Source organism: Micropterus dolomieu, linkage group LG01 (genome assembly GCF_021292245.1).
Source record: "Micropterus dolomieu isolate WLL.071019.BEF.003 ecotype Adirondacks linkage group LG01, ASM2129224v1, whole genome shotgun sequence".
Taxonomy (NCBI): Eukaryota; Metazoa; Chordata; class Actinopteri; order Centrarchiformes; family Centrarchidae; genus Micropterus; species Micropterus dolomieu.
The window spans coordinates 7882234-7908270 of NC_060150.1; the positions used below are offsets into that span (position 1 = coordinate 7882234).

General features: G+C 38.7%; 1 protein-coding gene across 1 annotated transcript; it reads left to right on the plus strand.

Moving 5' to 3' along the window:
* Window positions 1–29: 29 nt before the first annotated feature.
* On the plus strand, window positions 30–24179 carry cfap221 (cilia and flagella associated protein 221). The gene is made up of 25 exons (XM_046065299.1): window positions 30–183; window positions 1170–1346; window positions 1593–1693; window positions 2793–2879; window positions 2983–3078; window positions 3399–3499; window positions 3692–3795; window positions 5062–5221; window positions 6919–7045; window positions 8134–8260; window positions 8437–8548; window positions 9068–9155; window positions 11432–11521; window positions 12040–12135; window positions 13256–13343; window positions 13591–13676; window positions 14059–14139; window positions 14589–14696; window positions 14880–15023; window positions 15123–15208; window positions 15317–15395; window positions 15584–15684; window positions 22153–22245; window positions 22354–22461; window positions 23420–24179. Exons 2-25 carry the CDS (start codon window positions 1217–1219, stop codon window positions 23553–23555), a joined length of 2529 nt encoding a protein of 842 aa, XP_045921255.1. The 5' UTR covers window positions 30–183; window positions 1170–1216; the 3' UTR covers window positions 23556–24179.
* The last annotated feature ends 1858 nt before the right edge of the window (window positions 24180–26037 follow it).

Genomic DNA, 26037 nt, shown 5'->3' on the forward strand with positions numbered 1-26037 from the left:
CCCATAGGGCGTTGGTCCCGCCCCGTCAGAGCCCCAGCGTCACTATGGCAACGAGTGTTTGACAGTGGGTTCATTTCCATCAACAACAGACGGTGTGCAAAAGAAGTGCTTCTGGCACGAACATAGATGGAATATAGCTGTTTTATTTGAACAGCTGAATGCAACTCAGTGTCTAAAACTTGTGTAAGTTGTGAAGTCCCACTATATAAAACGTTTTTTTTTTTCATGAGAAGCTTTTTACGCTAACGTTGAAACGCTAACGTTAGTTAAATTAAGTAACAATGCTTGAACTGTTATTATTTGTTAGCATCTTTGCTAACGTTGCTCTTAGTTGTGATTTGTCACATGTCCAATTATTATAGCCAACTGTTGATGTTATAAAGGGACTTGATCTTATTATAGTGTCGTCTTCTTCAGAATGATGGTGAAGTCGGCTGCTTATACTCCATCTAAAATAGGGCTGGACAATAAAATGATAATTATAGCAAAATAATTTACAATATTATAAATGTTTGATTTAAATCACTTGAACTCGAATTAGAACGTAGTTTTTAAGATATTTATTTTCTTATGGAAAAGGGACTATTTTTTTTACCTTATTTTTACTCATGCATATTTGTTGAAAAAAGGTTTAATCATAATTGTTTTGAATAGATTTCTGAAGTGATCCACTGTTTGGCATAAAGTCTGACTATAAATAATAGTTTAAAAACACAATTAACCATCTGGTTTCTTCAGTTTTCACACAGAAGCAAAGATTTGCCTTTAAACTTTTAAGAAATAATAATTTGACGTTTATCGTGATAATTATCAATATCGAATTATATGACATTTTTAATCATGATAACATTTTTGGCCACTTTGCCCCGCCCTAATTTAATATATATAACATTATATGAAAATATTATGCATACCATCTTCATATCAACAGTATGAGACACACACACACACACACACACACACACACACACACACACACACACACAGAGAGAGCATATCATTGTATACACTATGTAAGTAAACTCACTGAATTAACTCTACTGTTAATTGCACGGATGAAAATATCAGTTGTCCTTCCATGCCTTTCCTTTTGTATTTGGATTATGAATTCATAGGTCTACCAGCATAATATTTCCCAACACACTGCTGTCTCCTTGACTGTCTTCCAGCCTTCTGTCATTTCTCTCATGAGGAGCCAGAGCTGACCTTTTCTAGGATGGAAGTGGCCCTCTCTGCCCCGCAGATACTTTCAGAGCCCCTCAGGAGGAGGACTCCCCAGCCTCTGAGCCAGCTGGTGGAGGACAGCAGGAGCAGAACCAAACTTCCCAATCATCTACTGGAATCAAGTATGACCTCTGAAACCCTCTGATAGGATCCCTTAATACTGTTTAATACTATTATGTTGTTACTTTTATTGGGTTGGTTGAATCATCTTTGTTATCATGGAACCATCCAAATAGCTGACATTAAAATTTTTGAATTTCTGTATGTATGTAAAACATCTTTGCAGATGTGAAAAGCCGGCATTCAAACTGTTTTTTGATATGCAAATTGCTTATTACATTTCAGTAATTGTTTTTTTTTTGTTATAGAAATCTATGCCAAACTGAAAAGCAACAGCCTGATTGAAGCAGAGCCCCCTGTGCTCCACTTCAGTGGGTTTGAGCTGGGGAAGGATTACATAAAGGTCCTGGTGAGGAAAATACTGCTGTAGTTTTTTTTTAACCATTAATATTTCACTGTCATTCACTAAAATATAGTAGTACACTTTTTATGTCATTCCTTTGTGACCACAAGTGCTTGGTGCGAAATACAAATAAATTAGAACTATAAAGTTTATGACAATAGATACAGAAAACACAGTATAATACAGTACAATAAATACAGGACAAATACAAGTTTATTTTGGAATGTGCACAGCCTGCCTTGCAATGTGACAGAGGTCAGTACCTTATCAGGTAGTAGCATGCCCTCTAAATAAAAGGCAAAACCAACACTCTGCTTTGTCTTGACTCAAGGTGGGCTGTATAAAAAAGCAGAGTGGCCAAGGTTAGTTGTAAGGTTAGCCAAGTGTTTGTTCATCAAGTCCTGCTGGATCATTGGGTCAATAAGAGTCCCTCTCAAGACATGAATTCATGAAGATATGAATTATCATATTTATGTGCATCATATCCACATGTCTGAGACATTTGGCGACCCTGATGTGTCAAACCACAATACCAACAACAGCCCGGTGCAGGGAGAAGTTGAAGTCCCTGAAGCTCTCCATGGCTTGTTTAGCTATTGGAGATTTAAAGTGTCTGTGAGCAAACATTTTCAAGGTGTCTGGGCTCTGACAGGCTTGCCATAACATAAGTCTTTGTAGACAAACGGTGGTGTCTTTCACAATGAATGTTTGGTGAAGTGGTGAAGAGGTACAGGTGAAATGTCTAATCCAGTGCTGTATATGAGTGCAAACTCTCTTAAATCTTGGATATGGAATTTTCCTGCACAGTAAATGCTGGACAGAGCTTTGCTAAACTTTGTGCACCCACCAAAAGCAAGTTTTTATTTTTTTTTAAATTGCAGTAATGTATTAAAATAATTGTACAATCCTACCCCATCATAAAGTCCTCTAGTTTGGTTTCCATTGAGGATATGTTTAATTGAATGGACACTTATTTCACCCCATATATGCGTGATGAAGCGCTGCAGACTGGATGTAAGCATCAAGAATATGGAGATGGTTTTCTCAAGTGCACATGATTGGATGGAAATGAATTACCCTTTTCTCTCCTCTTCCTCTCCCTCAGAAACTAATCAACATCTCATCTGAGGTAATGAATATTCATATCATTCCCACCCAAACCAAGCACTTCCAAACAACTTACACCAAAAAGGTATTTTTCTTTCATTACAAATTGCTGACCTGAATGAATTTGAATTAGTGCAATCAATGTTGTTTCTGATGAATCAACCTGGTTCCATCTCTTTTCTCTCAAGTACCGCCTCATCCCAGGCCTCGCATACACACTTAAGGTCAGATTCTGTCCCGACGAGTGGCGGTACTTCTATGACTGCGTACGGGTTCACTGCAAGGTTAGTATCCTGCAGTTTGTACTGTGTGCCTCTGTGGTCGCTTTCCTGCTGTGTGCTAATGCTGTTTGCTTTACACTTAAAGCTTTTGGCACTTACTGGAAAGACACTACACCCTAAAGCTAGCTCATGTAACATACAGTGTCATAAAGTCCAGCAAACAATCCATGAGGAACAATTCCGAGTTGCTTATCTCTTTTGATGATACGTTTCTGTGTTTACTTTGAGACCTCTCTTATATTTGCTCTTCTCTTTCACCCTTTCATCCTCTCGCGTGTTTTCTCCCTGTCTTGTTCATTCAATCCACCTGCGCTCTTTCCAAGGGGGAAGAGAACCTGTTAATTCCAGTTCATGCTTACCCTGTCATCGATGACCTGCACATCCCTCCTCATATCGACCTATCGTCCGTACCACTTGGACAAAGGTGTGTGTGTGTATACCATGCAGCATGTGTGTTGGGATCTTCAATGGACTGTTTAGTGACCTCCTAATTGCCCAAGGGACTTGCCTGTCTCTTTCTATTTTTCCATACAACCAGCCATGCTTCCATCCACCCGTTGGTGTCAAATCATGAAAGAAAATAATCTCATCTCTTTCCCCCCCCATCTGCCTCTAGTGTTTGCCGTGCTATTCCTCTGAGATGCAGCTGTCCCATTGACTTTGAGTTTCAGGTGTATGTTATTGAGCCCCATGAGGCCTTCTCCATCCACCCTCTTACAGGTATGGACTAGTGAAATACTTTAATTAAACAAAAGAAATGGTGTGCACATAGTTTTCTTAACATGTTCGCTTTCTGCGCTATTTTGTAATCTTTACTTCACTGTGATGCATTTCAAACTTTGCCTTTAAGGTAAAATAGATGCATTAAGTTATTTATTCCACTGATAGTTCTCATTTAGCCTACCAGCTTAAGAACTTAACCCATCGGGAGAACATGGGTACTGTGTTTTCTCAAAAGCTTGGACTGGTTTGTATTGTGTATTAAACAAGTCACCACAGAACTTGAAGGATGCCTCCAGTTTCCACACAGCAGTACTAAGTACAGTATTCATGGTCTGGGAAGCGTCATAACACATGGCGGAACCGGCGTTTGGGGTTTGAATTACAGCTGCAGCTTTTAACTCAGTACAAATCTGGAATGAGAAGAAGAGATACAAATGAGTTGCGTATTTTGGAACTGCCTTTTATGTTTTATCTTTTTTTTCCTCGCTACATACACCATAAACCATGGCCATGGCCACTACTGCAGCTCACAATATAAAAAAATTTAGTCACTAACATATCAGCCAACAGTGTTTTTTAGATGTAATTTATCATCACAGTTAGCTAGAGTTTGTCTGATATACCTCCACATCCTGATCAGACACCACCCATCAGTATTAGTTAAAACTATTACTTATATAGATGTGGATATTGCAATTTTCAATACAACTCAACTGTCAACGTTTAGGTAACTAATTCTCTGTTTATAAATTACTTTTAGCTAATTATTTTAACTATTTATCCATTACTCTGAACAATTTTAACCATTTCTAGCTTGTAGCTTTAAAAATATTCCAACTGTTTATAAATTACTTTTAGCTACTATTTTGACCATGTTTATCCAGTAGTTTTAGCTATTCCAACTGTTTATAAATTACTTTTAGCTAATTCTTTTAGCTACTCTTACCTTTTTTCTATTATTTTGGCTAATTATTTCCACTCTACATCCAGTACTTTTAGCTACTTATTATTTATATCACGTATCCATTACTTTCAGAAAACTATTACACGTTCTGTACACCTTGCTAACTAGTTTCCATGCAAGCCCAATAGCAGCAAGTTGTGTTACAACTGACTTAGTTTGGGGGATTTCTGTACCCAAATGTTGCTGGTATCTTACTGCAGATGTAATCTGCGGTGCACAAGGACCCCTGGTTAGGAATCACTGCCCTTGGCCAAGTACATACACATCAGGCATTCATTCCTATTTCCTTGCTCTTCTAGGTGTGATACCAGCCAATGGTGAAGTGAAGATTGTTGTGACCTTTAGTCCATCCCAATATGAGACTTCTCAGGTCACCATCCAGCTGATCATCTCACAGTTCAATACCAAACCCTACCTCTGTACCATCACTGGGAGCTCTGCCCCTCACCTTGCCCTGAGGTAATTAGACGTGTTAAACATTAAAATGGACTAACTGGCCAAAAAGACAATGTGACATTGTACTGACTTTTAAAAATAAAATATTCCAGCAATGTAAAATACAGTATTAAGATTTTAGCTCTTCTTTCTAGATTCACCACTGGTATTAAAGTTGCAGATACCAGTGTCTCCACCGACAGTATATCAGCTGACGAGGAGCCGGCAGAAATTTATTCTCATGATGTGTTTTTCCTCCACTCTAACACATGATATTTTGCTCCTTATCTTACAGTGCCATCTCATACTATTGCTTTTGCTCACTCCACACTCATTCTCTGGGTTTGTCAGTACATCAAAATACTTCATAAAACTGTGGGATAGTATTTCAGCTTGGACCTTTAATTAAGACATACGCTAGTCAATCTAATGTATGTAACTCGCTTAGTTCTTCATCATGGTGCTTCACTTAGTCTTCATGAGCAACAAAAAATCCTGCAAGTATAAAATAATCAGTTGGAGTTCCTTCTCTACTTGCTGTCCAGTAATGATAACAGCTCTCAGGTTGTATGTGCAAACCAGCTAACAAACTAGGTGCTTCATTTGGGGGTACCAAACATGCAACCAAACATGATTCATAGAGAATGGCCTTGTGTGCTGATTAGAAGTTCCCATTAGTTTTTTTTTTCATCCAGTATTAAACCTAATGTTTAATTCTGTTCCCATGAGAAAGAGGATGCTATCCATCACACAGCAGTAGCTCCATCCACTGCACTGTCTTGGTGTTATCTCGGCCGAAAGTTAATAATTCATGAAAATAGCTTGCTAGCTGGTGCAGTGATATCAAGATTGATATGCCTCCCGATGGATGTTTAACATATAAAACATTCTCCCTCTATTTGTTGTTCCCCGCAGTGGAACCAAATAAAAGATGAGATATGCGCAAGTGAAAGATTAAGGAATATTATGCTAGAGCCAATGTTTTTCCAGCTTCAACCAATGCAATGACACTGGCTTGTTGCCAAGTGCCCCCTGCCCGACATGCTATTCTTAAAACAAACAGATGATAATCATTTTAATATCTTGAAGGACTTTGTTGCATTTTTCATCAATCTAATCAATCTAATACCGTCTATTACAATGACCTTGCAATAAATCCTTGAGTAAACCTAGTAAATCTTTGTGACACTTATAATCTTAGGGTCTTGTTGATACAGTGTCAGAGGAGTGTGGAGTCAACTTTGTGGTCATTTGGGCACATAGTTAGTGAGGCTGTTTCGAGATGTGATCATATACCACTGTATGTTTTGCCCACCCCCATATACATACATGAACGACACTGAAAAAACTTGACAGCTGGAAAAATGTAAATGCAATGAACATTGATTTTCTGGCTTTTGACCTCACTGCTCAGCCTCCCTGCCAGCCATCATCATTATATAAACACCCGATTCATAGCCATTCTTCCTCTGCTACGGTATGAGAACTGATCCTGGAATGATTTCAAAAATAAACCCTAACCCGCCACCACCTCCCCTCTGTTTCATTCCCGTCCGCTGTGTTTGTTCATTTATATTTTTCTACTAGTATTGACTTTGCAACCTCAAATTAGTTGCAAAAATGTCTGTTGCTGTCTTATTAGTTACATAAAGATGAATCTGTTTTGGCCCTTTTTTATATCAGGTGTACTTTAATAATTTACTTATTTTCCTGCATGATAGTGAGCTGGGCAGAAAGTCGTGTTCTGACGCAGTGCCTGCAGAACACAAAGGACCTTCTCCTGACACCCAAGTGCCTGCTCGAAGTAAAACCAAATACAAGTCACCCAAGGCGGCTGACAAATCAAAGGTAGTGTACGGTGTGGTTCAATAACAGTCTGATACTGGAGGGTTTTTTTTTCTTATGTGAAATATTCTAATTCATTTAAATTTGAGTTTTTGTTTTAATCCTGACTCTTCATTTACTACAAAGTACTGTTCACATGTTTGAACAAATCTTCCATGGACCGACTCCTGTCTGGCTTCCGATTGGCTTTTGAGTGCATTTAAACATTTGAATCATTACTTGCAGAGCTTTGCATGGTCATGCTTCCTCTTACATCCAGGATCTATTAGATTCACACACCTCTGGTCGCTCTCTGAGGTCTTCAGGCCAAGACCTTTTAACTGTTCCCAGAACTCAATTTAAGACAAGAAGTGATCGTGCTTTCTGTGTAGTGGCTCTGATGCTCTGGAACTCTCTTCCTTTAGCCTTGAGAGCTATGGATTCTGTGGAAACTTTTAGTAAACACTTAAAGACACATCTTTTTAGACAAGCTTTTAAAAATTAGCAATATGGTTTTGCTTTCTTCAAATTTCTGTGGTATTTTATAGTATATGTGCAATTGTTATTTCATTTGCTTTTAGTTTACTTTTTACAGTAAAGCACCCCTGTTTGTCTATAAAAAGTGCTATATAAATAAACTTTTACTTACTCATCAGTCACAGTGATCTATCTTCTAGCCTAATTTGAAATGCAGTGAAAGTAGTTGGTGGGTGCTTCATCAAAGGGTTAATGTATTCATTATTATGCTGAAAATAGTTATAACAAGCTTTCTTGTTCCTTCATGAAAAATTTAAAGGTCCCTATGTTAAGTGTAATGCAAGATGTAATTATTAGTCGGTTACCTCAGTTAATTCATTTTGACTTTTGATTAAGGAGACTAGTGAAGAAAGAAACCTTATTTTCTAAAAACTTTTATTTTATTTTATGGATGACAACTGCTTTGTTTAGGAACATTTTTCATTTTGGTTCCACATTTGTTTTTGTATCAGTTATCAAATCATTGATACTTTGTTAAAGCAAAACCATTCATTCTCAACGTTACAACTATACTTTAGTGCTTTATTTTGTAATGCTGACCATTTCTTTTATCCTTCATTTCTTCCTGTTTTTAGACATTGAAAGATAAGGATAGTGTTAAGCCTGGACTGAAGCCTCCGGCAGATGTGTGTACCCCTGCAGGGGTGGCAAAGATGCTGATCAAAGACCCCAATAAACTCTGCTCTAAAGACCTGAGGGAAGGTAGACACTTTCAGCTGTTTTACTTTCTTATAAATTAACTATATGTACTAGAAACCTGTTACATTCTCCTTTTGCACAGTATGTTTTCCAGCTTGTTGCCTTGAAGTAAATTGCATTTCAGATTATACACACGACAAAGTATTTCTCTATTACTTACGGTATCCCCTTCACTTCAGCCATATCTTGTGGCAGTATTCTTGGTTTGCAAAACAGGCAGATGAAGGAGGCCCTCTTCATAAAAAAAGTTCAACAAAATGTGAAGGAAGAGCAAGCCAACCACCTGAGATGGTAGGCCAGACTAAAATATGAAACGTCTGTTCAAATCCCTGTGAATGTCTGTATGGTCGTATTTCCTTATGTGCCAGTATTAAACATTTAAATTAAAAGCATATTTAAAATTGTACAACAGGGAGGAAATGAAGGTATAATCTTAGCTATTTAGAATGGGGGGAGATATGTAGATACAATTACTGCATCCTGTATCTGGAGAGAATACACATGAAAAATACAGATGTCATAACATTCTGAAGAGGAGTTCATTTATTGACATCGAAAAAATACCAGAAAGCTTCTTGTTTGGATGTAGAAATTGTATGACTTAGTAGAATGCCAGTACAACAGTATATATTTACTCAAATCATGTCCACTGAAAAGAGGTTCCAGCCATGGAACTAATTAAATGGAATTGAAGAGGGAACTTAAAGGTAAATTAATCTGTGTGTATAAATTTGTTTTCATAAAAGGCACTGTTTGAGCTATTTGTTTTTTAAATGGAAACTTTATTTAAAAAGAAAAAAATTCATTCAGGCAAGTCCATCTTGGTAAGGACCCCGTGACAGAAGACACCAGGAGGCAGATAGCTGAGGAGAGAGAGATTGCACTACATGAATACATGGTAAGATTTATCCCTCAGTGTGGACACAGAAACTTGTGCTTGTTGATATTCTATGCAAGTTGTTTGAGAAGCAGGGGTTTTCAAAGTCTGACAATGTGGGCCCCCACTCAGACAAAAGCGAGACAACTGCAGCCCTTTATAAAAACCCATCTTGTTAGTATTCTTTGTCTTACTTCAATTTTGGGTGATAATCATGCTCTGAGTTTTAGAACTAAAAGTTGAGCTTTGTTTTTTTTTGTAGCCTATATTTGTCTATATTTGGCATAGTAGCTATTAGCAGTTCCTGTTTGCAGTGTACCCAGGGATGTACATACAACTGTTAATGGATTACTTTGATACTGAGGGAAACGTACAAACGAAATGATTATTGAGTGTCTTACTTTCCTATTTTATAGATGTTTATTCACAGATAATGGGATCCTCAGAAAGTGTAAATCACACTGAATAAAAAATATGTGTATCATGTCTGTGTGTTCAGATTTGACTAATTTAGAACTCTGAGAAAGACTGCGATTTAAATGCAAATTGCTACTGCATCCATAAGCTGTGTGTCTCATCCACTGCTGCAGCACCACATGCTGAACATGTCGGTGAGCGGGCCAGATCAGCGGCCCCCCTTTGGGGAGGTGTGCTTCACAGTTTGAAAACCTCTGATGCAAAGTGTCTCTTTGTGGGAACTCAAACTGCTTTACATATTAACTGTTCCTCTATGACTGACTTGTGGTCCTTCAGGGTCTACATTCATTAACAAATACAGTTGGAAGGAACAAAAACTCTGCAGGACGCTGAGCCTCAAGGGCCAGATCTGAGTATTAGTTGGAAAGTATTATCTTTTACAGTTTGTTCAGGGCTTTTCATGTGAGGCATTTTGAGATTTCTTCCTATTTCACTCAACATGACATTTAGTGGATGTTTTGGTAGCTCATCACTGATACTAGACACCATATGCATACCGATGTCATAACCTCATTCAGTTGTCGCACATTAGATCCACACTGTGATTTTCATCCTTTAAAAAAATCCTGCTGCCTCTGTGATTGATTTTATTGAGAGTCCCAGAGGAAATATGCATACTCAGCCAAAGTAACATCAGTTTTGAAATATGAGTCTGTGTGTGTGTGTTTGAGTCTGTGTGTGTGTGTTTGTGTGTGAGTTTCCTCAGAAAAGTTAATAATTTGAATAGTTGACAGAACTCTCACGGACTTCCTCCCCCATCTCCTCTCCACCTGCACTGTTTATAATGCGCGCACCCACGCACGCAAATGCATCCTTTGCCATACACTGCATTTATAGCCTCATGTCACCACACATTTTATTTTATGATAGGAAGATCTGTTATCTTACTCTATACTGTGAATCTTCTTTGGAATCTTTACTGCAGGCCAGAACTTAAATAACGTAAATAAAGTGTCCTCCTCTGTTTGCATCACAGTGATGGTTTACAGCTTTGCACCGTTATCTTTTCATCACCCAGACTTTGTTGGTTATATAAATGTGGTACATTTGTTGGAACATTTGGATAGTGAATAAATTTATTTATTTTTTTTGTAAAAACCTTTTGTCTTTGTCAAATTATTTTGTGATACCTTGATATGTCATTTCTCTAGAGAAATGAGACAATGTTCCACAGGATTAGCAGTCAAGGTTCCTATTGTTTCAGAAAATTAAGACATACCACCTTGAGCTTACTTCTTCCTGCAGCAAAGAAAATATTGCCTCTTCAGCCAAAGGATTTCAAGGCGTCGCTACTGTAGAGGATAAAAATGTTGGAACCCCCCCCATTGGCCTTGCACCATCTGTCACTGCCAAAACTCTGAATGGTTTAGCAAAAGAAAGAACAGCGTCTTCTTTCGGTTTTATTCCATTTACCAATCTCCCTTAGTATTCTTTACCAATTTTCATGATGTGACACTCGAAAAAATGCTGTGCAAAGTTAGCTATTTCATGACAGTAATGACAATAGCATTCAGTTGCTTTAGGAATTTTCATCAGGTTAGTCCACCACTTTGGTCTGGACTAAAATATCTCAACAGCTGTTGGATAGAATAATATGACAATTCAATTTGTCCAATACTTTGGTTTATACTTGCAAATTATACTTTGTGTTTGCTCATACACGCTAAACTAAGGTGGTTACCGTGGTAAGAATTATACCTGCTAAAAACCAGCATGCTGACATTGTCAATATTTTTTGACTCCTCTACAAATAATACAAATAAAATAAAATGTGTGCTTTACAGACCTTCATCATGCTGTGCTAACTGATTTTGTTGTAGGTAAAAAGGGGAGATTTAAGGCATGAGGAGGACTTTGCTGCTGGACAACCTAAACTTTCCTCCAGACGAGTGCTTTGTGAAGCAGGACAGGTAAACTTCTACTGCATGTGTTTACTAATTTCCGAGTTAGATTTAGAACTTTTACATTTCATGCAGCTTGCCTCTCTAATAAAGTGAAACTCAAGAACCTCCCTGTATGATTTGTCGTGATGGATTTCTTTAATTATGTGTCACACTCAGTATCTCTCTAAATCAGTTGATGTGTAATAGATTCATATTTTGTCTTTGTGAATGTATGGGTAAGTATCTACCAAGTCATAATACATCTGCATGATGGATTTTCTTTTATTCTTCTTTGCAGAAGAAGAGTTTCATTAAAACCTGGCTCTCCGTTGTCTTAGATTAAACAAATCTATTGCTTACGGCCCCTCCTGCAATTTATCTCAATCTAACATCTTTAACTGTCCCACTATCTTATGCCATTTAAATGCTCCAAGCTGAGACCTCATGAAATTTTCACTTTATGGTCCTTTTCATATGCACTAAATGTAACGATGCTAAATGAGCATATGAAAGTCAGCAATAAATGTCTTTCTAATTTCCTCTAGGCCTGCAAGGGAGCCCCATCCTTCCAGTTTTACTCCAGTTTTCCGTGGGAACTGAGACAGAGAGCCCTCAGACTGTTCCAGCAGGCAGCACGCAAGGTAAACACATCAAAGTACCGTAACGACTCTGAAGTACAAATGCACACATGCACGGGCATTCAGACATTGCACCCATACACATGCTTTCCTCTTCGCTCAGAAGACGGCTAGTGTCCCTGTAGCCCTTTAGTCCAGCCATGTGTAAATCCCTCACACTGAATGTATATATATATATATATATATATATATTTTTTTTTTTACAGTAGAGATGATTTTCCTGGGTACAGTGCATTCCATTAAAAACAGAGTAATCTGACATAGCCTCTTAAAGCCACAGGAAGTGCATGCAGTTATCTCTGACTGTGAATATTTAAGCATAACATTTAATTCTAATGGCTGTTTTGATAAAGCAATTACAAAATAAGTCAATCAAGCAATGCTCTGATATTCAGATCCTTTAGACTGAGCTTATCTGTACAGCCAGTGTGAGTTATTTGACCAGCTGATACTGTAGGAATCCTGGAACTGTAGGAGGTGAGGTGAGGTATGGGGTTCCCCTAATCATGCACTTTTCCCTCAAGGTGGAGAGATATAAGATAGATAGAACTGTGTTACAGGAAAATTGAGTTAGTCTCAGACAAAATGGATTTCTAAAGTTAAAAATATTTTCATATTTATGGCACGAACGTGGAGATATCCATCCAGAACACATTACATTATGTTAATATAGATCTGGGAGGATGAGATTTATAATAACCCTCAGTGTTGTAACTACAGGTTGTTTTGCTTAGCTCAGTACACAGAACTATGTTGTAATTAGATGTAGTTATCATGATCTGCTAATTACAAAGAAGAGATATTCACATGACTATATCCCAAGATCGTGTACTTTGTGTCTGATGGAAGATTATGGTATCATTAGGTATTAGTTTGTCCTGGCTTTGACGGTGTGAGAAACAGATTACTATAGGAATATTGCAAGCGCTGTTAAATTTGAACAATGATTCAACACTCGGAATACCAAAAAGCTAACTAATCCTGTGAAATTTGTAAAAACAATAATTACGACTTTTAAGTAGCCATTGAATATTTACCACAGTGTGCTCGTTTGCTACTCTGAGGTTGGAAGAGGTGGATGTGAATGGATCAGTAACACCCTGCGCTCTTCTCTCCCACCCAGGTGGTGATCCGATGTCGCATGAACCGGAGACTGACCTGTTTGAAGAAACTGTCAGACAGTATAAACAACTTGCCCTCGGCAAAGACAGGTTTGATAATCCTATGATCTCCTCATTCAGAAGTAATCACATTATGCCATGTCAGCAAAGCATGCTTAATTGAATTTATTCCTAGAGGTAAAATTGAAATTAAATCCCCTCAGGGTTATTGTGAGGTTCTTAGAACATGTTTGCAGGACTCAGTGCTATTTCTGGTGCTGTGTGGAGTCGTACATTTCTCACTGACCCTAATAAATAAGTTTTTTTACTTTATTTATTGACTTTTTTTTTGTTAAAGAGGAGACGACTTGTGATCTGATGATCTCGCCGGATAGAGTCTTTCCATTTGCTTTCCCCATTTTCTATGATGAAGATGACCCGCTGGTGAGTACATGCTAAGTAATATACAGTATACTGCACTTGCACAAAGTTAGTTAGGCTGGAGATATACCTGCTGTCAACACATGTAATCAGCAGCCTTCTTTGCAAATCAGTTTGCCTATTGAAATGAAAACGACCTAAATGGCGGCTGCCATATGGAAGATGAGAAACCACTGACGAGAGAGTGCCAGCTATAGTCCTGCACACAAAACAATTTTCATTCATTATTTCCCTTGAAAGATGTCTTTGATCTAATTGTGGAATCACACAGGAAGCTCAGTTCCTGCACTTTGATTAAATCTTTTATTTTCCTGATGCCTTGCAGACAAGAGGTCTCCGTGTTCAATTGAACAAATATTGCCATTTGTCTCCTTGATATTTATAGGCTCTCAGTGATTTAGCTCCAGTGCCCGTGGATCCTATCGATGTGACTGTGACAGCTCATATTCCTTTCTTCAAGCTTGAAGTAGGTTTATATTGCAGCACCTGGTCATCACGCTTATAAATCAACAGATAGGTAACAAGCAGCAGAGGTGGAAAGTTAAGTACATTTAGTTGAGTAAAAGTTTGATGCACTTGTATTTTACCTGAGTATATCCATCTATGTGTAATCTTAATTACACATTTTATAATTTAAACTTGTGACCTCGTATTTGAATATCTAAGATGAGATTGTGTGATTTTGTTTATCTTAAAGAAGAAGAAGCCCTGAAGCTTTACAAAATGGACATACCAAAAACTTTGTTCAAGCTATTTACTACATACTGTAGCGTAGAACAAAATGATGGAGCTCGGGGCGTTTCTCATATCTGCTGGTGGCAATCTATGAGTCAGGCATCAAGGCATTTCTGTATCTGTCTATGTTCTGTTGCTATCATAACCATGTAATTTGTTGGTACTGTGTTGTCACTCTAGGTTCCTCAGCACTATAAGCTAATGGGTTACCGACCTGTGTCAGCCTGGGAGGCATTTAACTCTTATATACCCACTACTTTGGCCAGACCACTTCGCACTAGAGCTCCGGTAACGATGCAACACCTAAACTAAAACAAACAAATTTAACCTGATATTTATTCATTTGTATCATCATTCATCATCATTAATCTATATATAGTATATTTATTAACTCATCTCCTATGATCTACTCGCATTTGTTCTTTCATTGCTTTTTAAAATTTCTCTCATTGTGTTGTTGTCACTTTTCAGGACGAGCTGGTGCCCAGTGAGGTGGAGAGAAAACAGCATGGACATGAAGAGGAGAATATGGAAGCAAATGAGGCTGCCAGTTTCACCTTCAGCGCCCCTGAAGCTCTGCTCAGACCTTTTCCAGCAAACCCACTCAGAATCTTTGTAAGGCGGTCAAGACTGAAATATAACACTATGTGTTTTTCTGTACATGATACATGATCTGTAAATCTACTATTGTGATTATGTTATCATCTGCTTTAGAACCCAGCTCCAGGCCTGCAGGCTTACAAACCGACCCCTAAATACCTGGAGAGTGATCTGGAGTTCCACCTCTGCCCCCTGTCCAGGTAACAAAACATTAGTAAATAAATGTCTATAGTAATATACAGTAAATCTGGCTATATGCCTGATTGTTCCCTGACCAAACCCAGAAAGAAATTGCTTTCCGTATGCAGGTATACAGCCCCTGAGAGCAACATGTGTGGCATAAGGACACAAACCCCACACACACAGAGGAAGTTTCTAGACTGCAAGGTAATTTCCTTTCAGAGATTTTACACTAGAAACAATTGACATTTTGTGTCTTTGCAAGACTCTAATAATGAAAACAGACATTTTTGGAATATGAGCGTTCCCTTTCATTTTGAAGTTAATCTTGTGCAACTAGCTCCTATTGTTTGGTCTGAAGCAGATGTGGCTTCTCTTGTCTTGACTAACAACAGGAGGTGATCACAGGGCTCATGACGTGGAAAAACTTTGATTTGATTACCTCAAACTGTTTGTCCAACCAACCTCCTCTCACGAGTGACTGTGCACTGCGCAGGTAGGTCAGAACTGTCACTGTGTACAGTATCAAGCTGTGCTAGTTCATATTTCGCCTCCAATTCACTGAACAAGGGAATAAAAACGCCTTCATACTGACAGCAACCACCTAGAAGTTAAAAGAAATGGTACGTTCACCCAGAGGTTCCCATGCAAAACCACTAAGCTCCATCTGAACCTTTGTTGCATCAAAAAGCAATGGTGCATATTTACACTACCTGTCCGTATCTTTCTAGCCCTTGGAGGAATTTGAACATGTGACCTTGTGGTCGTAAGACGCCTAATCACTTCATTACAACGCCTCCAGCTTTTAACATGGTCAGAAGTAGCATTTTCATACAAATAACACTATATAGATGTGGAGAATAAGTAAGTAAGTAAGAAAAATGTATTTAATATAGCACCTTTCACAGAGCACAAAGTGCTTTACAATGATAAAAATAATAACAATCTTAATAACAATAATAAAAGCAACCATAAAACAGTGGATCATACATAAGCATCAAACATTATAAAGGCATCAATGTATTTGTGTATATTAACAGTCGCATAAATAATCAAAATTAAGGCATTTTGTACTATAAAGAGAACATGAATATTCACAGTTAAAAGTTTACATGGAGACAATGGCCTGTTTAAATATAAAAGTCTCAGAGCGTAGGTCTGACGGAAGAGTATTCCACAGTGTTGGTACAACCACTTGGAAAGCACGGTCACCTCTAGTTTTGAGACGTGCTCGCGGTACAGCTAGTAGGCCTTGGTCTGAGGATCTTAGTGGCCTAGTGGTAATCTACGGGTGCAGCATGTCGGAGATTTCCAGGGACGACTTGCTGAGAGACGTAAAAAGGGAATTGCAATAGTCTAAGCGGGAAGAAATAAAAGCTTGGGTTATCATCTCAAATTCTGGTTTTGAGACAACAGGTTTGAGATTGGCAATGTTTCTTAAATGAAAGAGCTGGTCAGAGTTTTAACATGTCGATCAAAGTGCATCGATGTGTCAAACATTACACCCAGATTTCTAAGATTTGACTGTACTGCTGATGAAAGTGATCCAATATGCTGAGTGATCGAGGGAGCTATGATATCGGGTGCAACAATAAGGACTTCAGTCTTGTCTGTGTTCAGTTGTAAGAAGTTTTTAGCCATCCAGCTTTTAATGGCAATGGGGCAGTTGCATCCAAAAGAGACACACAGCTGGATATCATCAGCGTAACAGTGATAAGAAATACCCTTGAAATTACTAATAATGTTGCCTAAGGGGTGCATATACATATAAATAAAACCGGGCCCAAGACAGAACCCTGTGGCACACCACAGTTTTGGACATGTGAGTTCCCAGTGACACAGAGAAGCTGCTCTCTGAGAGATAGGAAGAGAACCAGTCCAAAGCACTCCTGGAGATACCCACCCACTTCCTAAGCCTATCAATCAGGATGCTATGGGCTATTGTATCGAATGCTGCACTAAGATCGAGCAGCACCAAAACAGAGCACTTCCCCGCATCAGAAGCCATCGCTATGTCATTTGAGATCCTAAGAAGTGCTGTTTCTATGGAATAATTCTGACAGAAACCAGATTTAAACTTGTCAAGTATATTGTGGGCAGTGAGAGTGTCAGTGAGCTGATTGGCAACAACTTTCTCTAGTATTTTTGAGATGAATGGCAGCTTGGAAATAGGCCTGTAATTTTTGGACAGGGATGGATCCAGATAGTTTTCTTTCAGAAGAGGTTGAATTATTGCATGTTTGAAATAAAGTGGAACAAAACCGAAGTTGAGGGAACTGTTAGTGATAGAGACCAAACATGACCCAACAGTCCCAGTCACATTTTTGAGCAAATGCGGTGGGTAAAATATCTACAGGGCTTGAGGAGGATTCCTTACCGGCCACCAGATCAGTGAGGTCTTTTTGGGAAATGGGATTAAAATGTTACAAGATTGGTGGCCGCGAAGGGCAATCAGAGACAGATGTAGTGGAGGGGATGATGCTAGCCCTGATATCTCTAATCTTGTCCACAAAGAGAAAGATAGAAAAGAGAAATGTGTTACATTCGTCGTTTGAAAAAACAGGAACTTCAGGAGGTGCAGGATTTAACATGTTGTTAATTGTGTCAAACTAGACTTTAGGGTTGTGTTTGCTGGAAGAAATAAATTTTGAAAAATAAAAAGCTCTCGCTTCCTTAACCATAGTGTTAAACTCAGTTAAAAGGTCCTTATAATACAGGCGGTAACTTGAAGCTTAGTGGATTGCTCTGCCTTCCTACATTTACGCCTAAAACACAGAATGGTGTCATTTAGCCAGGGGGAAGGGTATGTGGAGGGGACAAGTCTCGTTTTACTCAGAGCCACTTGATCCAAGACTGCAGTGTAATGTGAATTGGACAAGATTATTAATATCAGTATGGTCAGACAGAACTACGTCTTGGTCAAAAGCTGCAGAAAACTTTTCAGCTGAGAGACTGTTTATGATGCGGGAGCTACTTACATGGGCACAGAGTCCAAATTAAAGGAGAGGTTGAACAAAACACAGTTATGATCAGTGATACGCAGTTCCTCCGAATAAATACAATCAATATTTAACCCAAGGGTAAAAACAAGGTCCAATGTATGGCCCTTAATGTGTGTGGGACCGGACACATGTTGAACAAAATTAAATGATTCAGTGATACTTAAAAACTCAGCAGCAAAATTACAGGAAGCATCATCAATGTGAATATTAAAATCCCAGATCATAACCACTTACTCCAACCGTATAATAGTTGATAAAAAATCTCTAAAATCAGACATAATAGAGCTGTTAGAACCAGGGGGTCGATAAATTAAGATATGTGGTCACCTCCGGATTTGAAAGCAGTTTTTGGAGACATGTATAAATAAGAACCCCTGTGGTCACCCTCCGGATTTGAAAGCAGTTTTTGGAGACCATCGCAAGACCTCCACCCCGGCCAGAGGTCCTAAGAGTGCTGATAAAGGAACAATCCAGTGGACATAATTCAAATGCTTCTCTGCCAGGTTTCAGTCAGAAACATTAAATCCATGTCCTTGCTGGTGAAAATATCGTTCAGTATAAACAATTTATTTGTAATGGATCAAGCATTTATTAGGGCCATCCTCAGTGGTGCAGGCCCTCTGCAAGCACTAGCAGAAGCCCGGGCCAAGGGGCGCAGGAAGTGAGGGTCTGATCTGCTGCGCAAAACAGAGCGTTTTCACTTGAAAAGCGGCCGTTTCAGTAACCACAGTCTCAATAGGAAAGAAATTTGGTAAAGGTGACAGATTCATGTGAGAACAGTAGGGGGGGCTAGCGCTCAGGGCAGTGGCCTGTTGCAAAACAGGAAGTGGGAGAGGAAGACAGTGAGTGTGGAATGTAAATAGTCAGTTATGTGCTGAAGACTGCACCACATGCTGTATGTTTGCAGCTAGCATTTGTGATCCCAGTCTGTTTGGGTGAGGTCCATCCCTTTTAAAAAGAGCATGACGTTCCCAAGTGTGCATCTCCCTGATGGGTAAAATCAACAATTGATATTTTTTCCAAATACATCCAATCAATGAATAATTTACCTTGAACCTCCTGATCTAAAGCTGCTTATCTGTTGATATACACTGAGAGCCTTTACACGTTGGTCACATTAGAAAGACTTATAAGGCACAGGCTCATATTACTGACTTAACAAGTGGTCACTCAAAGTAGACATTTATCCTCTCAACGCCCCCTGTCAAATTGCAGAGGCACAGCGGTAGTATTTAATAGCTTGGGGTTCCATTCGTTATCTCACATACAGTATTACAGAAACAAGACTTCTCGCAGTCTCTTAGAATAAATGTGTAATGTCCAAACAACTTCCAGCACCTGCCAGGTTGCAGGATGTGAAATTGCTTACATGGTTGTACAGTATTTTGCAGTTATCATTTGGGATTCCATTTAGTTTTTGTGAAATAAACTGCTTATATTTGTATCCTATTAGGACTTGCCAGAGATATAAGATAATAGGTGTGTACTTCTTGCATTGATCAGTACTACTTCTGTAAAAACAAAATCTTGAGTGTTGAGATTAGTTTTCTCCCTCAGGTGACACTGACAAAAATGCTCTACTTGACTTGACTGCGATGCAAATGACCACATTCCAGTAGTTTTGGACTGAAATTATGTGCTTTGGTACTACTGCAGTGATCTGCTTTATTGCCAGTTTGTTTCAAATATGACCTAGTCATATTCTAAATCTATCATTTGGATGGATAGGTAGGTTGCTCAAACTTCTTTCCTGTAGTATTGTCGTATAACTCAAGGGAAATACTTTTTGTGTGTGCAGAATCTAGGTCAGACGGAGGCAAGTAGCCATACACGCTGTCTTCACTTACACTGTGAAATAATGATTTATTCAGTCTTTAGCCTAAATGGACAGTGAATAAATGATGATATTTTGATGTAGTGTATTAGTGAACACAGCAATGGGCTGTCCCATGTGGTGCACTGTATGCTTCTCTATGCACCCTGTCACAATGAATACCGCTCGTGTGCGTAGAACACTCTGACCCTTTTCATGGACACTATAATTTGTCTTGCATGATAGAAATTTTAAGTTGCAGAGCTAATGAAGCAATGTTCCCTGTGAGATCTGAAACTATTTGAAGTCCTTATTTTACAAGGCAGCTACTGTTCACATGATGTACTTGTGAATGCGTGGGTTTGAATCTTACGCTGCTTCAACTCTCTTTCTTCACCTTTCTGTCTACTTCCCTTTTCCCCTCACCTTCACTGTTACATAATCAGATGCCTGACAAGGCAAAGTATTCTCTTTCTGCCTGTCAGCACTGATCTGCAGGATAACTGTAGATGTATTCTTCTTTTTTTCATCCAAGAGATGACTCCCCTCCAAGCCTCCCTGCTCAGTCTTATTAATTTTCTATCACTGCCTCACTGGTTACATTCACAGTCTTATTTTACAAACACAAACAATACGATTTATGTCAGGTGGCCATAATAAAAGATGAAAATTAACTTACCAGCAACTTGACAGCAGGAGAAAGAGAAAAGTATGTTTTTTCCTTATTCAGTTAACGAGATTCTGTATCTCAACTACCAACAAACTTTAGTGCAGTAACTCTGTGGGTACAGAGTCTACTTAATTTAAAGCCATACTGCTGTGAACCACACAGACTCATATAACTACAACAGAGACCAAACATCAATCAATCAATCATGAGATTTTGATTAATATGCTTATTTTTGATATAGTTTAGTATTACGTTATTGATTACAGCACATTGTGTACATTGTGCTTTTATAGCATAGAAAAATGTAATTCCCTTGGTGCTGGTGGCAACTCCTCGTCAGTTCAAACTCACCCAGACTAGCCCTTAAGAGATTAGCTTTTACCTAAAGCCTCTATTGTCAATATTTCTATAATGACAAGTTATGAACAAGACTGAAAGAGAACAGTCTTAGTAGTGATGAACCTTGAAAGAAACCGAACCCTCGACTTAGCAGAGCTTTATGGTGAGTAACTTAGGCGGCCAAAAACACGACTCCAGATGAATGACAAAGTTTCTCAATAACTGCTGGATGTGTGAATGAGCAAGAGGGACAGACAGAACAGTTACTGCAGGTTTAATATTTACACCCAGTAGCTGCCAGGTGTAACTGAGCTAGCTGACTGGCAACATTAGCTTGCTAATATATGACCCGTGTAGATTGAAGAGTGAGGCAGGTAATAGAGGTGGTATGAATCATGGTAGACATATCTGAACTGAAAATTAAAAATGTTGTTAAATTAAATTATGATGTACATTGGGAATGCTTTAAATTACATTTCACAAAAATGACACAATAGGCTATACCTAAAATTAGAAACTATTGTGCTAGTAACATCAGACTACGTGACTCTACAGCGTCATTAGGTTAGCATCACTAGATATTTCCCACTTATTCTAAACTGCATGAATACTACTAATTCTGAAACACATGTATGAATGCGTGTATAGATAAAACAAAACCATACATACATTTACAAAGGATTGGCTGTTATTTTTAAAACATTGTTTGGCCTCCTGTAAACTGTAGCTGTATATCACTAGTTTGAAACTAGCTAGTAGTAACGAAGAAATTTGGAAGCACTTAACACACAAACTAAGTGATGGATTTTCAAATAGGTGCTGCAGGCCAGTCCAGGTCATGACATTTGCACAATGTGAGTGTTTCTCACTGTTGCATACTGTATGTGTAGGTGACCATGTGTTCCCATTCACAGCCTAGAACAGGGGTGCCTCCAAAAGCAAACGGGTGGCTTTTCTGTGTTTAAATTCTGTTCTTCACTTGGGAGTACTTTTATCATTTCATTTCAAACTGAGATTTCAAACAACCCTAAGCAGTCCTTTCATGTGAGGAAGATGGAGTAGATACCTGACCATTATCTCGATTTGGTAATGTGTGGTCTGGTTCTTAAGTGGAAAAAGCAGTGTGTGTGTCCTCTATAGGTCTGTCGACTACAGCACAGATATACTTCCACTCACAGCACCTCCTCCTCTCACTGGCCCTCCTGATGATCTGGCACCACTAATGGATAAAGTGTAAGCACTGACAACATTGACATCTATTGATCTTCAAGTAGGAAGCTTTTTCTATCAGGTTTCAGAGATAACTGAGAGAGAAGATAACTGCTCCGATTATGTGTGCAGGTGTGAAGGCTCAGGAGTCCAGCTTACACCAGCGATGATCAGAGCAGAGTTCTTGTCTGGGAAAACTCTGGCCTCCAGTGGCAACCTCACCAGAGGAACAACAGCCAGGTAAGTAGAGATGCAAGAGATCACATTTAGAGTATTAGGCATACTAAATGCTTATTTACACAAATGATGCACTTCACTTGTAATAAATAGGATGAATGTTCAAGTATATCCACACAGACACATTACAGATAGTGCCTTTTGGAATGGGCTATAAACATGTCGTACTTTTATTTTTAAGAGAGGAAGTTCTCAAGATAAACCAAACATGAAGTTAATGAATGTGCTTCCTGGGAGCTGGAACACAGTGCATGATGCTACTTTTCATAGAAGAAAGCTTGTTTTCATAGTACTTTGAACATTGATCAAGATTGTGTCGCTGGTTGAGGTTTGAGCAAAGTTTATCAAGTAAACTCATGTAACAGCTGGATTCTTTGATCGATACTTAATACGTGATTAATAATGTCCCGACAAATGGGTCTAAAATTTAATGACACTTTTTTTTACAGCCTGATTTGTTTTAGGATATTTTTATTACATTTTCAAGATTTCTTTGATATGTTTTCAGCTCTTTTATTGGGACATGTTGTTTGTTTTTAACAAGTTAACTCGTTATGTAGCGATGAAGAGATTATTTTAAATGACACTAAATTTGGGGAAAAAACATTTTCATTGATTTGAAATGTGTTTAAACCTTTTTGACAGACATTATATTTTGACAAATAACGGTTTTTAATGATGCTCCGTACTTGTATAGAGATGAGATTGAGATTTGAAACTGCTGTAAAGAAAATTAATGTGATTTTATGCTACAGTTTTCTTCATATGTTTGTAGAAATTTATTATATTTTAGAGGAACATTTAATAACACAATTATTTACGAGCTGTGACCAGGATTACTTTGATTGAACTACTTTACAACAATATAGCTTATTATAGCTTAAATTGGTAGTGCTTTGGATGCCTTATGGTGATAAATCGGGGCTGTAGTTTATCAATCTTTGAACCTGCTCTCTCACAGGCACCAGAGGGAGCTTCAGATGGAGGCGACCTACAGGTCTGAGTTCAATCAGATGGGAAAAAGAGTGATGACCAGGCTGAAGCAACTTGGATTCCCTGACAAAACGTCTCATTCACCAGGAGACGACTGTGAATAGTCAAACCGCCCAAACACACTTCCAGAAACACACAAAAACAGGGTCTGTGCACACATATACACACACTGACGCATGAATAGTCCCAATCGCAGGACTACAACTAAGCATTATACCCATCCTACTCGCCCATAAAAGACTCTACATTGTCTGCCCTGCCACTGTAAAATAAAACCTGGTTACTTTCTCACCCACCTATAAGCCTCCCTCCCACCCACTCAAAATTACCAGTAAGCTCCACTCCTATGCTCCTACAAAGCCTTGAAATTCGTTCTCCCTCCACCCACGCAGATCCACACATAATCACAGCTACAGTATATTCTAACAAGGTACATCACATTACTGACAACTGCATCCAGTTCAAAATAATAGATGCGTTTTTATACTGTAGTTTATGGTGTTGATGCCAGTGAGCAACACACAGCGCTTTTTACTATTATACAGTAGTGTCAAACTACCTTTGGTGACAGTTTTATATGATTGACCCTTTTTGATTGAAATGTCATTTACATGCTTTCCATTGCTATGACGGGGAGTCTTGATTGCTGTTTTACAAGATATTTCTGTTGTCAGAAATGTATTTTGGTGTCAACCAGGTCAAAAAAAGTAAAAGTAAAGTTCTTCTCATTTGCGTCCAAGGAGTGGGTATTATTTCTACATTTATTTGAAACATCAATTCAGCATTTAAAATGTATGTGGTTGTAAAAAAAAAAAATAAATCTGCTTAAGTCAGAATTTTATTTTCAAAGTGAGCTGACATCCCGTGTGAACTCACTGGGATGAAGTCGAGCACAGTGTGTGTCTGCTCTCACCCCTAGAGGGAGCTCCAACTCTATGAGTTTTTACAGGCTGAGGAGGTTTCCACATGTATTTGCCCCTCAGTGAGTGTGTGTGTGTGTATTCACTTAATGCAGTGTGCTTCAGAAAAATACAGTAAATGGACAGTGCTGATTTGAGCTCCCACCTACAGACACAAACACACACATGCACACACGTTTTTATAAAAAAGGTTACATTTTTTAGACATGGGGTTGGACCCACTAAAGCCTATGGCCATAATACTTCACTGTCAGAATACATTTAGGTGACAGTAGAGGTTGGTTGGTATAGGACAGAGCTCTTGCTTTCACTGCAGCTTAGAAAATAAGTAATTATATTTGTCCAGTTGATACCTGAAATTTAATGCTTCAAAGGAAGCAATACTAGTGCAACATATTTAATTAAAGTCACTGCAATAATATACATTTAATAAGTCATAGACAGTGTAATAATAGTAACAGAACTGTGTGTGAGAAAGAGAGATGTGTATGTTTGATGTGTGTGAAGAGACAGAGCGAGAAAGAGGAAATGAGGAGCTGTGGCATAGCAGCATACTCCTGTTATAGTCAGATTGTATAATTCATTCCCCCAGCAGTCAGCATCACCATTTCCAGTAAAAATAATATTGTTTATCTAGCCTTGTTCCTTTTACAGTTCTCTTTACCATCAAGCTTTCACCCCTTGAATGTACAGACAGGTGTTTTTATTGATCTTTTCTCTATCCTGAACACTTACAGACACAGCAGTGAAAACGGGAATAGTTCGGACAGCCACAAGTTGGGGGTCACCCCGTTGTCAGAAAAATTTATATGCCAAGTTAACATGTTCGCCAAATGGGGCAGAATAAAATCAAGAGGTCATTTGTGAGACAGAATCTGCCTCTGTTGCTGCCTCTGAACTCTGCCGGCCATGATTTACAACCAACAATAATCTACAGCAACAGACTTTTAACAGTACCTTATTTTCCTGTCCATCCCTCTCCTCCTGAAGACACTCCATCCCTGGCGTGTACTTGCAGTCGCCCCTCTTCCTCGCATCGGCTTTACACTCCACACCTCTCACTGAATTACTCCCTGCCACTTCCTGGGAAATTGTGTCGCAGGTTTTGGTAGGTTTTGCCTCAGAGCAATGGCCCCTCAGAGATACTACATTCTCCCTGAAGTTCTTTGACTGGCAACATGGCAACTTCTGTGAACAGCTGAAATACATTTTGGTCCGACTTTGAACAAAGTATTTGCCGTACTCTGTGTTTGGAATGGTTTCAAGTGGAGCTTTCAATGGCTACAAGAAGGCAGGAATGCGAGATTTGTCTAACCTTGAATATGAAGCACAAACTCTTGAGTCTTTTAAAAGGAATACGGCCTATTTCTCATTTTTATTCTTCATTCTGCCTTCAACCACAAAGAGAAAAGAAGGCGAGTTGTCTTTATTAAAATGTGGAGGATGGTCAGGTCACTGTGTACAAACATAAAATATCCCCAGCTTTAATGCCATATCAGCTGTTTAAACAACTTTGCTCAGAATAATGGCTCTGACATCTTCACTGACTGTTTCTGAACTTCAGCTGAGGGTCATGCAAAATGTTGTGCCTGCTCAATATTTTGCCCTTGATGATACAGAGGTGTAATGGCAGTGGCACAGCACCCTGAACCCTTTGCAGAGCGGA